General features: G+C 45.5%; 1 protein-coding gene across 9 annotated transcripts in view; it reads left to right on the top strand.

Moving 5' to 3' along the window:
• Window positions 1–10,029, top strand: part of GGTA1 (glycoprotein alpha-galactosyltransferase 1 (inactive)) — a 71,573-nt gene extending 61,544 nt beyond the window's left edge. For 8 of the 9 annotated variants that reach the window (XM_046664533.1, XM_046664506.1, XM_046664516.1 and 5 more), the window contains 2 exons: window positions 3,252–3,389; window positions 7,456–10,029. In XM_046664533.1, coding sequence (XP_046520489.1) covers window positions 3,252–3,389; window positions 7,456–8,149 — 832 coding nt within the window. In that variant the 3' untranslated portion in view covers window positions 8,150–10,029. The remainder of the gene's footprint in view (window positions 1–3,251; window positions 3,390–7,455) is intronic. The other variant, XM_046664478.1, reaches the window with a different exon arrangement.
• The last annotated feature ends 5,990 nt before the right edge of the window (window positions 10,030–16,019 follow it).

The raw sequence follows: 16,019 nt of genomic DNA, 5'->3' as shown, positions 1-16,019 counted from the left end.
TGGTGGAGCTGCACAGACCAGCATAACACGGTAGGTGTCTTGCTTAGAAGGAAGGCATTTGGGCAGCTTCAAGTCTTTCCTGGCACTTTCTCCTCCTTTTAGAGCCCCATTGTGGTGACCTGGGACATCTCTGGCAGTTGACACTGGCAACAGCTAGCCGTTACACGTGTGCAGCCTGCTTTCTGTCACTTTTTGGGGGGAGTGGTTTCTGGGTTTTGAGCAGAGGTTCGTGCAGGAAGCCGATCTCTATCTCATCCTCCGCCCCCACCCCTTCGTCCCCACCACCTGCTTTTTCAGACTGTCGTCTGGCTTCTTAGTCAAGGTTGCTGACATGTTGGAATTGCCACTGGAATTTGATAATTAACAGCTGGGAAATAGAACATTTTAATTTTTAATTAAACATTAATTTTTGATATTGCTATTTTTTTTTTCCTGCTTGAAGGCATCTTCCCAGCCAAGTAACCAAACTGGACACTGGTTTTCTGACTCAGTCTTTCTAGAAGATGTGGACTGAGTGGTCGTGCATTTGAGGAGTGTGGAGCAGGCTGACCCCCTGTGGGGACTGTGGGATTCTCACGGGTAGGACGGGGTCCCATTTCTCTGATCTCCATGCTCAGCACTGGGCCTGGTACAGAGCAGGAACTTAGCAAATGTGCACGGAGGGATGGAGGGCCCTGGGCTGGCCCTTCCTATAAACTCAGTGGCAGAAGACACAGTTCGCTTCTCCTTCCCTCTGCTCCCACTTTCTGTATTTGTAAAGTGCAGGTGATGGTAGCACCCACTTTTTACGATGGTTGTGAGGATTAAAAGAGAGAATGAGAGTCAAGTACTTAGCCCTGCGCACTGTAGGTATTAAATAATATACCTATTCCCTTCCTTTCCTCCTCCTCTTCCTCTTCCTTTTTTTCAAATAATATTACCTTCTTACCAAATGTCCAGCTCCAACCAGCTGCGTGACTTAGCTAGGCTGACTTAGTGGGCTGGGTCAAAACTACCAAGAGATCCTTCACAGGCTAGAACGAAGGACTGCAGTGAATGAGGCGACAATACATGGGAGAGTTCGAGTTCAGAAACGTTGGTTATAGAAGAATAGCAGGGTGTGTGTGTGTGTGTGTGTGTGTGTGGATTTTTGGTTTTGAAATCCTGTCATTCAACAAAGCTGGGGGTTTTATGTGACTTAAAGCATCACATAAGCTTCTAAAAACAAAATACAAGATCATCATTTCTCATTCTGCCCTGATAAAAATACCGAAGTAGGTGAGTTGAGTGGAAATGATGACAACCCTGGTTTTTAACCCCAGGTTCGTCAGCATAGCAAGTAAATATTCATATAAGAAGCAATAAAGGATGGCGGCTCAGAGCAGGGACTCCAGAGTCAGACTATCTGGGTTCAAATCCCAGCTTTGCCCCTTACAAGCTGTTTGACCTCCAACAAGTTATTTAACCTCTCTGTGCTGCAGTTCCCTCACTGATAAAATGGGAATCAAAATAGCCCGCACCTCTGAACGGCGAAGCCCTTAGCAGACTGCGTGGTTCTACAGGAAGTGCTCACTGTATGTTAGTCACCATCATCAGTGGCCAGCTGTGTGGCCTTGGACAAGTTAACAAGCCTTTCTGAGCCTTGGTTTCCTCACCTGTACAATGGACATAATACATGGCAGGGCTGTTGCAAGGACGAAGTGAGAAAGTGTAGGTGAAGGGGGCTTGCACAGGTTGGGGCAAAGTCCAAAACAGCTTCTTTCATGATTGAAGGAAAGCAAGAGCTGTCCTCTGTACAGCCGGCACATCTGGGGAGTGAGGGCAGGGCTGAGTCTCAGTGTGAGACTCCAGACAAGATGGGGAGGGCCAGGAGAGCAGCCTGAGAGGGTCCGCCTTCCCCATCTCTGGAGATGAGTCCAGCTGTGCGGGGAAGGAAGCAGGCAGGAAACTGAGCACAGGGCTGGGGCAGGAGGGCAGAGCCAGCTCAAGAACTGGAGGCAGAGCTTTGACAGAGGGACAGGAAGCATGAGGGCGAGTCTACTGAGGCTCTTTTCCACTCTGGGGCTGGGGCTGGGGTGAGGTGGGGGTTGATTCAGCCTTGCCCAGCCTCACTGTGGAAAACCCGGGCTTTGCTGATGTATAGGGGCAGCTTTGTGAAAACCTGCCCTCTTGATCTATTTGCCAACATCTCCCAGGCAGCCTCACTAGGGCCACATGCGTACAGCCAGCAGGGACCCAATGGGGACCCCCAGGACTTTGCCCCAGTCTGGCCTTCTCCCGCAGTGGATGAAGTACAAGCAAATGCCTAGCAGGGACCAGGCCCCTGTGTGCTGGATTTTGAATCTAAATGACAGTGTTTCAGTTGCTGCATCCCACAGGGGAAAATGCACCCACTTCCTGAGCAGATGAGGGTCAGGTCTGAGGCTCCACCATGCCCTCCTGCTTGGGTTCCACCCTCTCTTTGGCCCCAGCTGCTCCTCAGCATTTCTGCACTTGCCCTGTATAGTGTGTTGCTTGTCGTTGCTCTTCCGTGGCTTCCTGTGTTTGTATTGGCTTTGCCAAGTCCCTTTCAAGCGCTGGGAGTGCAGAGGCAGGCTTCCCCCTCCCCGCTCTGTGGTCCTAGTAAAGAAGCAAGGACGTTGAGGAGAGGGTCTAAGCCCATGTTCCAGCCTTGGCCTTGGTGGGCCTCTGTCAAGTTGCTTCTTTCCTGAGTGACTCTGTCTCCTTGTTTGTAAAATGAATAATAACACCAGAACCCCCTTAGTCAGGCCCTGAAACCAGATTCTTTCCCAGCCATCCCTTTCTGGCAAAAGGCAAATTAAAATAGCTTTTCCCCTTTCTGTTCTAATGTCACTGTCTCATCCCCATGTGTCAAGGATTAGGACCTTTTTAGGCTCAGATGACACCCAGAGGGATACACAACACCCAAAGATGCCGCTGGCAGCTTAGTAAGGGGCTTAGGAGATAGGGGGAGGGGTTTAGGAGGAAGAAGAGATCAGGAAAGGGAACAGACAGTATGAAATGCAAGGTCCCCATAAGGGCCCCAAGGCAGCCCTCAGAGGCACCTAGGCCACAGACTCCTGTCCTTTATCCAGAATATGCTGCCCCTGCAGATGTCACACTGCCCAGCCAATGCTTGGAGTTAAGCTACCATCAGGATGCAAGGGCAGTCACCGCGAATCGTAGCTGACCCCACGTTTTCCATAGATGCTCACTGCCCAACCTCAGCAAAGCTGTCCCGACTCATGGGGCTCTCTGTGTTTCATCACCAGGGAACGCCCAGAGGTTGTGACAGTGACCGAATGGAAGGCGCCGGTCGTGTGGGAAGGCACTTACAACAGTGCCATCTTAGAAAATTATTATGCCAAACAGAAAATTACCGTGGGTCTGACGGTGTTTGCTGTCGGAAGGTAGGTGTCACTAATAAAACTGACCTCAGCTTTTTCTTGTTTCACTGTCAAAATGTTTGTGAGGGGCCCCCTTGGCTTAGGAGGGTGCTTATGACTTGTCTGAATTATTAGATAGGAGAATGTTTTAATGCAACCATTTCAGTCTCATTTCTGCTGAGAACCCAAAGGCTGAGAACAAAACAATAGTAGGTGGGTCGACTCCTTCCCACCTTGAAGTGAGGGTCCCAGGTTGCAGGAAAAATGCCTGGACCAGCACCTGCCAAGCCCGGTGTCTACCCGTAATCACCTTTCCCTCCCTGCGATCCATGGTTTTCTCTGGAAATTCCAAAAATGCCAGCTATTAGACAGCCCAAATGTGCATCATTCTTTCTCCCACGCTCCCAAGACCCGGGACCAAGGACAGAAGGATTTACAGCAGGTTCTCGGCAAAGGTGACTTAAGTGCAGTGGCTTTCCACGTTGGAGCGTGGCTGACCACTCCTCCATGGGGTCCTCAGGCCCCTTCCACCTATCTCTCCTGGAAGATTCGGCCCCCGGAGATCTGGCTGGCCAGAACCGTCTCTTCCAGAGGTTGGAGAAGTCCCTTTTTCAGCTTCCATTTCCTAGTTCAGATCGTTTCTCCCAAAACTGCAATCATTCTTACTTGACATTAGTAGCTGTAATATTAATTTTAAAATATAAGCCAATTTGCTCTTTTGGTGAATTTTTAAATTTTTTTTCCCCAAAACCAATGCATAAGTTCAATTTTCCTATTTCCTCATCGCTCCCCCCACCCACCTACACACCTTGGGCCTTTCTATCTGTATCTTTCCTGAAAGCCACATAGAGAGCTGATCCCTTTGCAGGTACAAAGAGACTTGAAAGCCCGTGTTGATCTGAGCTTGAGCTCTGCCCACTGTAGGGCCCAAAGGAGAGCTCTGTGAAGATCTGATGAGCTCCTAAGCTCGTTCTCCATCCCAGAGCCCAGAAGTCATTGCTGTCACCATACTAATCAAGTCCTAATGTCACTGACTGCACTGATCCCAGAGGCTTAGGTGTCATCTCTAATGGAGAAGGGTGACTGTGGGGTTTTGACGTTTTTACTAGAAGAACCCGTTCTGTTATGAGTCAGGAGCTGATGCTCAGCTCACCTAATCCTTTGGCGCGAGACGGGACAAGCCAGCACATTGCAGATTGATTTGATCCTGGTGTTTCCAAAAAGAACAGACCTTTGGCTCCTGCTGCACACTGGCTTCAGCCATCCAGTTGCGGCTCCGCAGAGCTAAACTGTAAATCGTGCGTCCAGGTGAAAACCCTGTGCCCTGAGCTCTGCGGCAGCAGAGGACTGAGCTCAGCGGCAGTAGATGCTCGCAGGAGTGGATCTGGACCCGTCGGACGTGTGATGTTGGCTCTGCTTGACAAGGCACAGAGCCAACAGCAGTGCTGTAATGTCTAAACAATGTTAAACCTCCCATCCCCGCTCCTCCCAGGATTGTCTCCCAAGCTTCAGGGCACAATAGATTGTTTTAAAGTTCCAGAGCACCAAAGAATTTCCTGCCCACCAGCCACAGAGTCTTGTCTAAGTCCCTCTTAATATTGCTCAGATACATTCTCTCCATTTAAAGAATCAATACTGTAAATGCTTGGGTTTCCACAGGCCAACATTAAAAGCACACTTTATTTCTGTAGTAAAGAAAGGGAATCCAAGCAGCTACCAACAAGCAAAAAGAAGTGCCAGTTATTATCACTCACAAAACTTTATGATTGGCCAGTAGTGTGACCAGCAAATGAAACTCAGTCCACATTCCTGAGCGTGAGCCTGGAGTTTGTATGAGTTGTGTTAAACCATCTGACTACTCCTTCCTCTTCTCTGATCTCCATGGCTTTACAAGATAGTGTGTAGCTTGGGTTACAGAAGACAGCAATGTGATGGTTTTTGAAGGAATAGATAAATAGCTAAAATACCACTATACACCTCTTAGAATGGACAAAACCCAAAACACTGACACCACCAAATGCTGACAAAAATGTGGAGCAACAGGAACACTCATTCATTGCTGGTGGGAATACAAAATGGAACACCCACTTTGGAAAACAGTGTGGCAGATTCTTACAAAACTCAGCATACTCTTACCATACAATCCAGCAATTGTACTTCTTGGTATTTACCCAAAGGAGGTGAGAACTTATGTCCACACAAAAACCTGCACAGAGATGTTTATAGCAGGTTTACGTGTAATTGAATTCATAATTCAAAACCTGGAAACAACCAAGATATCTTTCAGTAAGTGAGTGGATAAATAAACTGAGGTATATCCAGACAATAGAATATTATCAGCACTAAAAAGAAATGAGCTATCAAGCCATGAAAAGACACAGAGGAACCTTAAATGCATATCACTAAGTGAAAGAAACCAATCTGAAAAGGCTACAGATATATAGTATGATTCAAACTATATAACATTCTAGAAAATGCAAAAGTATAGAGACAATAAAAACATCAGTAGTTGCCAGGGGTTAGGAGTGGGAGAATGGATGAATAGGTGGAACACAGGGTGTTTAGGGCAGTGAAAATACTCTGTATAATACCATACATAATGATAGATACATGTCACTATACATATGTCCAAACCCATAGACTGTACAACACCAAGAGTGAACCTTAATGTGAACTATGGACTTGGGGTGATAATGATGTGTCAGTGTAGGATTATCCATTGCAACACATGTACCACCCTAGTGCTGGATGTCAATAGTTGGGGAAGCTGTGGGACACAGGAAGGAGCAAGGGAGTATACAGGAGCTCTGTGCTTTCAGCTCAGTTTTGCTGTGAACTTAAAAATGCCCTAAAAAATAAAATCTATTTTTAAAAAAGGGAAAAAATAGTTAAAATAAGGTTAAATCAGAGATTGTTTGCCCTAGTATTTGGATGGATCTTATAATGGTGGTGTCCGGACAATGGATTGGTGTTTTGCATGACCAGTGGGAGGCTAACAGGGTGACTATGTAATACAGAAGGATATCCATGTCCCATAACCCAATCTCTGGGTCCCAGAGGAGGAGAAAGTGGCAATGGTTAGGCTTAATGCATCCCCAAAGGATCCAAGGGTCATGTCACCCTTGCATCTGATAGGTCAGTAGCAACATTAAGGGAATAGGTTGGGGTTTTTGAGAGAGGCTCAAGAACTAGCACTCCCTGATGTGGGTCAAAGGGTAAAAACTTACAGTTACAAGATGAGTAAGTTCTGGGGATCTAATATGTGGCCTAGCGATTATAGTTAATAATACTGTATTATATACTTGAAAGTTGTTAAGAGAGTAGATCTTAAGCGTTCTCACCACAAAAAAGAAATGGCATTTACGTGACGTGATGGAGGTGCTAGCTAATGCTATGATGGTAATCATTTGGTAATATGTAAGTGTATCAAATCAACACTTTGTATACGTTAAACTTACATGATGTTATAGGTCAATTATAACTCAAGAAAGCTGAGGAAAAAACAGCACCCTTCTTTGCCTGCCCAAAGTCTGAAACAACTGATAAATAAGACAAGAGGCTAAGTAAGGCAGATGATAGTAAATATCACCGTCATTACATTTAAAGCTGGTATTGGAGAATGTGGCTTATATCTGCAGGCTGGAGGCCCTGGGCCTCCTAATACTGAACCACAGAATTAGAAAGAGTTCGGCATCCAGGCACCTACAGCACTAGAAACTGCAGGCCTCTGGACGTGGGAGTAGGGCCTGTACCACTAAGCTCACTGTAAGGCCCAGAGCAGTTGAGAACACACACTCTCTCCAACTGGCCGGCTTCCGAGAGTGAGAGAGAATTGGGCAGGATTGTATGTGCCCAGTCACCCTTCCAAATCAGCAGAGTCATCACTCCAACTCCTCAAAGTTGAGTGACTCTGTGGAGAGCGGCCAGGAATGTTACAGTAACAGATGTCCCTCCACATGAAAACATGTCTGGGATGGGGAAAAACCATTCCTCTCCTAAACTGCAAAATGCAGATGAGATGATTAGAATAGCACGTAGTCTCCTGCAGAAATCCCAGAGGTTCCATTGATCCCCTTCTGCTTTGTTTCAGATACATTGAGCATTACTTGGAGGAGTTCTTAACATCTGCTAATAAATACTTCATGGTTGGCCACAAAGTCATATTTTATATCATGGTGGACGATGTCTCCAGGATGCCTTTCATAGAGCTGGGTCCTCTGCGTTCCTTTAAAGTGTTTGAGATCAAGTCTGAGAAGAGGTGGCAGGACATCAGCATGATGCGCATGAAGACTATTGGGGACCACATTGTGGCCCACATCCAGCATGAAGTCGACTTCCTCTTCTGCATGGATGTAGACCAGGTCTTCCAAGGCAACTTTGGGGTGGAGACGCTGGGCCAGTCAGTGGCTCAGCTACAGGCGTGGTGGTACAAGGCAGATCCTGATGAGTTTACCTACGAGAGGCGGAAGGAGTCTGCAGCATACATTCCCTTCGGCCAGGGGGATTTTTATTACCACGCAGCCATTTTTGGAGGAACACCCATTCAGGTTCTAAACATCACCCAGGAGTGCTTCAAGGGAATCCTCCAGGACAAGGAAAATGATATAGAAGCCAAGTGGCATGATGAAAGCCACCTAAACAAGTATTTTCTTCTCAACAAACCCACTAAAATCTTATCCCCGGAATATTGCTGGGATTATCATATAGGCCGGCCTTCAGAAATTAAGGTTGTCAAGATATCTTGGCAGACAAAAGAGTATAATTTGGTTAGAAATAATGTCTGACTTTAAATCGTGCCAGTAGGTGTCTGAATTTGAGAGAGTATCATTCTGGCTACTTCCTCAGAAAAGTAACACTTAATTTTAACTTAAAGAAACATACTAACAAAACACCAACATGGCAAGTACATACTATTCCTCCTTGTAACTTTGAGCCTTGTAATATGGGAGAATGAACCTATGGTGATCAGATGTAAATTCCCAGTGATTTCTTATCTATTCTGGGTTTGGGGAAATACTATCAGCTGAGCCAAAAAGAATTTGTCACGGGCAAAGAAAAGCCAGAAACACTCTACATGTGCCAGATAATGTACTGGAGAAAAAGGTGCTCAGGGAAGTGTTGGGCAAGAAGATAGAATTGTCAAGGGTTTTCCCCTTGATTTCAATACCTTCCTGTCTTTGCTGAGTCTGAAGCAACATAGAGTTGCTTTGCAGCAGGAAAACTCTCAGTAAGGACACAGTCCATCTTGGCAAGCCTCAAATGGTTTCAGTAGCAGACTGCTGCAGGCCGTTTGTAGTCCATGTGCTTTTCTCATCAGGATGTTGTTTGGTTTCTGTGGGAAGGATTGGTGGAGATTCCCAATGGATACCATGGTGGTGTATCTTTGGAGTCACAGGGAATCTGAATGAGCCAGTGGGTGCTCAGCATAAAGTGAAAACACAGCCTCAAATTGAGTTTGCCATGGAATATCAAAGAGTGGAAAGAGGGTCTGATCATGGTGGCGCAATGCCACCTCAGAGGGGCACAGGGTATGGGGCTGGCACTTAAACACAGCATGGTCCCAGGAGCTGAATGGGAGGCAGTGTAGGTGTTCTCCAGCCTCCTCGACCCCACAACACCCAGAGCAGTGGCGACATGAATGGAAGATGCTTCTTCTTTTGCTCAAGTCACATTCAGTATGCCCAAGTCTGTAACCTATGTCTTCAGATCCTTGGCCAGAGGAAGTGGATGGCATCAGGGAAGGCAAAGGACTGCAGTGGATTGAAGAGGCTTGCAAGGAGTTACATTTCCTTGACCTGGGCTTCATGACAATCAGTCATCAGCAAGTCCCACACCACCTGCTCTAGCCCTCAGGGTCCCTCAGCCCATCATGCCCCAAGTTGGAGGGCTGACATCACAGAGAGCAGCGGAGGAAAAGCCCTCCCATCAAGTGACCTCTTGGTTTTCCTTGCTCCATCTGCGCTACTGCAGTGTAACAACCAGATGCATTCAATAAAATGGTTAATTGACTTTTTATCACAAGTAGAGGGGATGGCAGTCGGAGACCCAGTCCTCACGACTGAACAGCTTAACATTCAGTTCCCTTCTCTAAGAGAAGCTATGAAGTCCTACATAGTATTTAAAGTTAGGCAATTCAATGTAAAGGAAGTTAGGAGGTAACATTTACATATGCAGGTATATTTATATTTTGCTTGTGTTCCAATTTAGAACATTTGTTTCCATTTTCAAGCGATTTATTTGAAGAGTCATTGCACTGGCCTGATGTTCAGCACAATGAGCTTCCTTGATAAAATGAAACCTACATTTTCTCTACCGCTTTACTGTGCCTCCTACTCAATTCTTGCCCCGAAATCTCACAACCCAGCAACAAAACAAAACCAACGAAAATGCTGACAAAAAATAGACTTTATAAAAGTTTTTAACTCAAGTTTTATGGGATCCACTCTGGAGTAGGGAGAGTTAATGATCCTGAACCAAAGAAATGATCTATCGTGAAAGAAAAGAGAAAAAGGGTTGGTGTTTGCTTTTGTGGAGTCTTGATTTTTTTTCATTCCTTTAAATTTAAATCCCAAATGGACAAACTCAAAATCTCATTAATAGTTATTCTTAAACCTTTAAGAAATAAAATTCCTGATTTACAATTGAATAAATTATTTTTTCAGTATATTCTGGTCTGGTCGTGGATTGTGCAATTTCTCCCAAACATGCTCAGAATTGTCCACTATAGAATCTAAAATTTTAAGACTCGAAAAAGTCTTCATGTCCTTCTATAAATGTATCCACTATTACAAAGAAAGGACATGGTTGAGATTCCCAAACTTTTAAAACAACAAATGCTTATGTAGAGCTTTCCAAAGTGATGATGCACGGAAGTAATTAACTACCAGTGGGAAAAGGCCCTAGGGTGGGGCAGCAGGGCACAGGGAGAAAACAATGTCATAGCCATATCTGGGGGTTATTAGTCCCCCAGAATTAATATTTTAAAAACTAGATAGGTTCCCAGGCCTGTATTATTTCCAGCTTTCTATGCACTAAACCTATTCCAAAGTAATTAGTTAAAATGGATCATGTAAAAAGAATAAAAGAATGTCATCATTCTTTACATTGTGCATGCAGGCCTTATATAAGCCCCATGGGCTCACACTGAGCTGTTACGCCAAGGCAGTGCCTTGGAGGGCTTGACTGGGCAGAGAGGGCGAGTGGAAGGGGCAGCCATGCCTCCTCCTTCCACCCCACCTGTAATCTAGGGGTCACACGCAGCTGGAAGGGGAGAAGTTTCTTTAAGGCTAGAAGGGCCTGATTTCTCTGGTCCTTCTTGGAGTAACTCATCTTTAATCTCTCCCAGACAAAGTCACCATGTGATTTACTAATGAGGGTACTACAGCTACGGCGACACTTACATATATTAAATGTACTCTTTATAAAAGGTACCTATGTAAGTGAATACCACAGGCATGAGAGCATACTCACAAGTGTGAGATGTCATAGAAAGCATGAGTGCTTAACATACAATGCATACTTTTTATTGGAGAGGAAACAGGGTTAAGTGGGACCCACTGTCAAAGCCTCAGATCTATAAGGTGCAGAGCTAGGATTCAAACCCAGGGCCGTCGCCTCATTCTAAATCCTTTGCTCTTTCCACAGATCTAGTCTGCTTCTCTCACTCTCTTTCACATATGTTTACTTACACACACACACACACACACACACACACACACACACTCTTTAATCATCTTGTTTTTCAAATTTGAGGACACCAAAGGAATCACCCCAAACAACTCAATTCCTTTATTAGGCATTGAAGAGAGAACTGAGTAGAACAAAAACTCTTCAGAGGCAGAATGTGGGTCTAAACCCATCACAGAACCAAGCTGGAGAAGCAGACAAATGAACCCTGAGCAATACAAGGTCCAGGGAAGTTCCAGGCTGAGGGAGGATGGAGGAGGGAAGGCTGTGTGGGGAGGTGGAAGTGGCCTCAGAGGGGCTGGGTCTGAACTGAGCTTTGAAAGAAGAGGAGATCCCTGTGAGGAGTGCGGATGGTATGAGGTCTCGGAGGGAGAAGCAGCAGATGTAAAGCACAGAGGACTTTAATAAGACTCTTGGAGACCCACGCAAATGGTGCTGAGGCCTTGGGTCTGGATGAACTCATCTGGCAGAGCCTGTGTGAAAAGCAGCAAAGACCCAGTGAGCGCTCTGGCTGGTTGAGGACTCCACGTTCGCCCAGCATTTGTGGCTCTCTTTCTCCCCTCCCAGCTATGCCTGGTCTCCTTTATGGAGTCCATGTGATTTCTGTGGTGCACTTCTGGTGCCATGGTTGGAGCAAGTGACCCAGGCTACGCCAGTCAGCCCTTTCCATCCCCAGAGGCAGTGATTGATTTGGGGGTGGGCAGGTGACATAAACTATTATTCCAATCAAGGTGAATCTCAGGTCCCCTCAGGAAGCGAGGAAGCACGTAACATTGGGAGCTGCTAACACCTCTGGTGACCACAAGGGAGGTCAACCTTAGGATGAAGCTGACAATAGGACAGGAAGAGCAGGGACACTGAAGGAAACCTAGTCCTTGATGACAACCCTGAGACACTGGCCTTACCAAAGGCCTGCACTGCCTGCCGCCTTTTCAAATGTGTGAGCCAATAAAGTCCCGTTATTGTTTAAGCCATTTGGAGCTGAGCTTTCTCTTATAACTGCAAAGATCCCCATTGAACCCTTTTAGAATTGTTAGCTCCTTACAGGCAGGACCATAGTCTGCTTTTGCATCAGCTGCAGCACGTGTTACATCACCTATCTCAGAGGCACTGCTTAAGGAATATCTACTAGATGAATGAATCAATCAATCATCACACCCACTCTTATCATGCCTCATAAGAAGCGCTTTTTTGAATTTAAAAAATTTTTAACTTTCATTGTGGACTCTGTCCTATTACAAAGCAGATGCCTTAATATCTGGTCCCTGGAAGTTTTCCTCCTGTAGTACATGGTATGGGAACTCAGGAGTCACAGCCTGAGCTTCAGGCTCTAACCTGGTGCCATAACCTCCCAGGCTCGGTGCTGCTCAAGGCCAGTGATGCCTGGGACACGCTGGCTTCGTCAGTGTAGAGCAGTCGTTCGGAACCAGGATGATTTTGCACACTCCCTCCCCCCTGCCCTGACCCCAGGGACGCTGGGCAACGTCTAAAAATATCGTTGGTTGTCACAAGTCAGGGTGGGGATGCTACTCACATCTAGTGGGTAGAGGCCAGGGATGCTGTTAAACATCCTACGATGCACAGGACGGCCCCCACAATAAAGAATTATCTGGCTCAAAATGTCAAGTGATGAGGTTGAGAAACCCTGCTGTAAAATTCCCTTGGACTTCATTAAGAAAGAAGCATGGGGGAGCCAATATGCATAATCCTCACTTTCTGTACTCTGGGAATAATCCCTGACGGGGATCAAGAGCCTCCAGCTCACCTCGCCTTAGTCCTCCCATAACCTGCAGAGTTAAAACAAAAGTAGTTCCCTATAGCGGCCACTAGAGGGAAGAAATGTCCCCAAACAACGCTGTTACCCTAAGCAACTGCAGGGATTAAAAAGATTCTTATTTAGACCTGGTGATGACTGCACATTTGTATAAATAGATAGGAATTTTGCATATAGATGAAAATAGCTATAAATATTTAAAGTATGTGGCTGTGAGAACTCAGCCACAGTTGGAACACACTTTTAGTGAATTGACTGTAACTGTTCAGAAGGAAAGGTGGTCATGCTAGCCAGGTGTTTTAGTTAAAGATATTTTGGTTACAAGGAGCAGACATCCCGTTGAGCTGTCTAAACCAAAAGGGAGATTATCGAGAGGCTACTGGAGAGCTGCACTGAATACAAGGCCAAGCTGACAACCAGACAGTGGTGTCCTGAAGCTGGCTTATCCTGCTTGTGAGAGCCTACTCTACACAATACTTCCCAACTCCCTGTTCAATAACTTCACTGTGGTAGCTTGATATCGGCCATGGTGGGAGGATTTACACCATGGGAATCAGCGAATGCTAGAAATCAGGGCTCTTTTTCCTCTCCCTTCCTTTCTGTCTTTCCTTTTTACGAGTTAGTTGTATAAAAATTTATCAGCACATCACCACAACCAGGCCATGATCAACAGCCAGAGAAGTTCAAGGGCTTCAAGAACTGAAAATTGTGAACTTCCCCTAAAGGTCTGCCAATATGACCCAGTTCCAACCAACTCCAGACTCAGGGTTTCTTCCTTCAAAACTCTAAGTTCCTGGAAAAGAAAACCCAAATGGCACAGCATCCACTCATGCTCCCAGCAGCTGTGCCATGGGGTAGGTTTATCGGAGGGTGGGTTACACTATGAGGCAGTTCTCAGAGAAGGACATATTGTTGCAAGACAAAGGTGTCTACCACATTCCACTTATAGCTGTCTGGCTGTCAATCACTTCTTTCCACATAGCTAAAATATTCCCTGCTGCCATGGTCCAAAAACATTATGCACAGCCCCCTCTCCTAATAGTAGACCACAGAATCCACAGAATGTCACAGGGCCAGGCTTCTCAGAGTCAATCATCTCCAGATAATAATTATTTCTCCTTTCTCCCTTAGAAAGCCCTTCTGACTATTCTGTACTCTGTAAAGAAATGGCACATTTAGCTCACACTCAAACACACTAGAGTCAGTAGTGAGAGATAAGGAAGGAAGACGGGAAAGAATTATAGTAACTTCTATTTAAAAGGAGGAAAGGATGGTTACCTGCTCAAGGGGTACTTCCTTGCCCTGGAATTCCGTGGGCCTCCGCGGTAAGTTTTCTATCAAGGCTAGCCACAGTCTTCATCCACCATCTCAGTCTACTTCAGACCCTTTGAACGGTGTAAGATACGATTGGTCATAAGAGTCCAGTGGCAGAGCAGCTCGCCTGGAACCTGGACCAGCTGGAGAGCTTTCTCTTGTTCAGGGTCCCACTGGAAGCTCACTGCTTTTACACTTGTCAGGCAAATGAGAGGCAGCTGGATACCATCGTGTGTGGGACACTGCCTCCAAAATCCGAAGTAGCCCCTAGGAGTCATGACTGTCTCTTAGTTGTAGGAGGCATACAGCGCTGGTTCTCAAACTTGGCTGCATCCTGGAATCACCTGGAGAGCTAATTATGGATGCCTGGTTCTGAACTCAGAGATTCTGATTCAGTTGGCATGGGATGGGCATTGGGACTTTTTTTTTTATAAAGGTTTGTACCTGAGCTAACAACTGTTGCCAATCTTCCTTTTTTCCCCTGCTTTTTCTCCCCAAATCCCCCCAGTACATTGTTGTATATTTTAGTTGTGATCCTTCTAGTTGTGGCATGTGGGATGTCACCTCAGCATGGCCTAATGAGTGGTGCCATGTTTGGGCCCAGGATCCCACCCAGCGAAACCCTGGGCTCTCAAAGTTGAGTGTTGGAACTTAACCACTCAGCCACGGGCCACCCGGCATGGAGGCTTTTAAATGCTTCCCAAGTGAAGAGGATTCTGGGAGTATGGTAGAGTAGGAAGCACCAAGAATCTGTCTCCCCACCCAGACAATAATTGTGCTGGCAAAAGGACCCTGTCCTCCAAATACTGGGAATCTGTGCTCTGATCACTGATTACTGCTTCTGATCACAGAGATGCGGACAAAGAGGCAGGCAGCCTTTGCTGTTGCATCTCCTCCCATTGTTGCAAGCCCCTCCCCCTCCAGGTGAAGTGACTTCCAGGGGATTTAACAGGCCAGTACCCTTTTTCTTTCCCTTTATTTTTCCCTTTTCTCCCCTTTGGGACCACATATTAAAGACTAAGATATTCAAAAACAACTGCAATATGGGGAAAATTAGTAAATGACCACACACGCCCAGGAAAAGGCTCAGAAAAGACCTCAGAAGACCTTCAGCTCACCCTTATGCTGATCCTCACTACAGAGACAGGCTACTACAATTGAAAAAGCAAAAACAGTAAATGAAAACAATAACAAAAAATAGCTAACCCTGGGGAAGGGAGATACTCTAATTTCCAAATTTATCACAATATTAGATTCAAATGTCCAGTTATCAACAAAAAATCACAAGGCATACAAAGAAACAGAAAAGTATGGCCCTTTCAAAGGAAAAAATAAATAAACAGAAACTGTTCCTGAAAAAGTCCTGATGCAGATACACTAGACAAAGACTTTAAAACAACTATCAAAGATGCTCAAAGAACTAAGGGAAGACATGGGGGGAAAAAGTCAGGAAAATGATACATGAACAAGGTGGAAATATCAATGAAGAGAGAGAAAACCTAAAAAAAAAGAAAAGAAAAGAAATTCTGGAACTGAAAGTTACAATAATTGAAATGAAAAATTCTCTAGAGGGATTCAAAGGCAGATTTGAGCAGGCAGATGAAAGAATCACTGAATGTGAAGATAGGATAATGGAAATGATCGAGTCTGAGGAACAGAAAGAAAAAAGATTGAAGAAAAGTGAACAGAGCCTAAGAGACTTATGGGACACCACCAAGCTGAGCAACATACACACTGGGGGAGTCCCAGGAAAAGAGGGGAGAGAGAGAATATTTGAAGAAATAATGCCTGAAAACTTCCAAAGTTTGATGAAAGACATGACTATAAACACCTAAGAAGCTCAATGAACTCCAAGTAAGATGAACTCAAAGAGACCCACA

Source organism: Equus quagga, chromosome 1 (assembly GCF_021613505.1).
Source record: "Equus quagga isolate Etosha38 chromosome 1, UCLA_HA_Equagga_1.0, whole genome shotgun sequence".
Classification (NCBI taxonomy): Eukaryota; Metazoa; Chordata; class Mammalia; order Perissodactyla; family Equidae; genus Equus; species Equus quagga.
The sequence above is the reverse complement of the archived record's forward strand: the minus strand, read 5'-3'. Positions and strand labels throughout refer to the sequence as shown.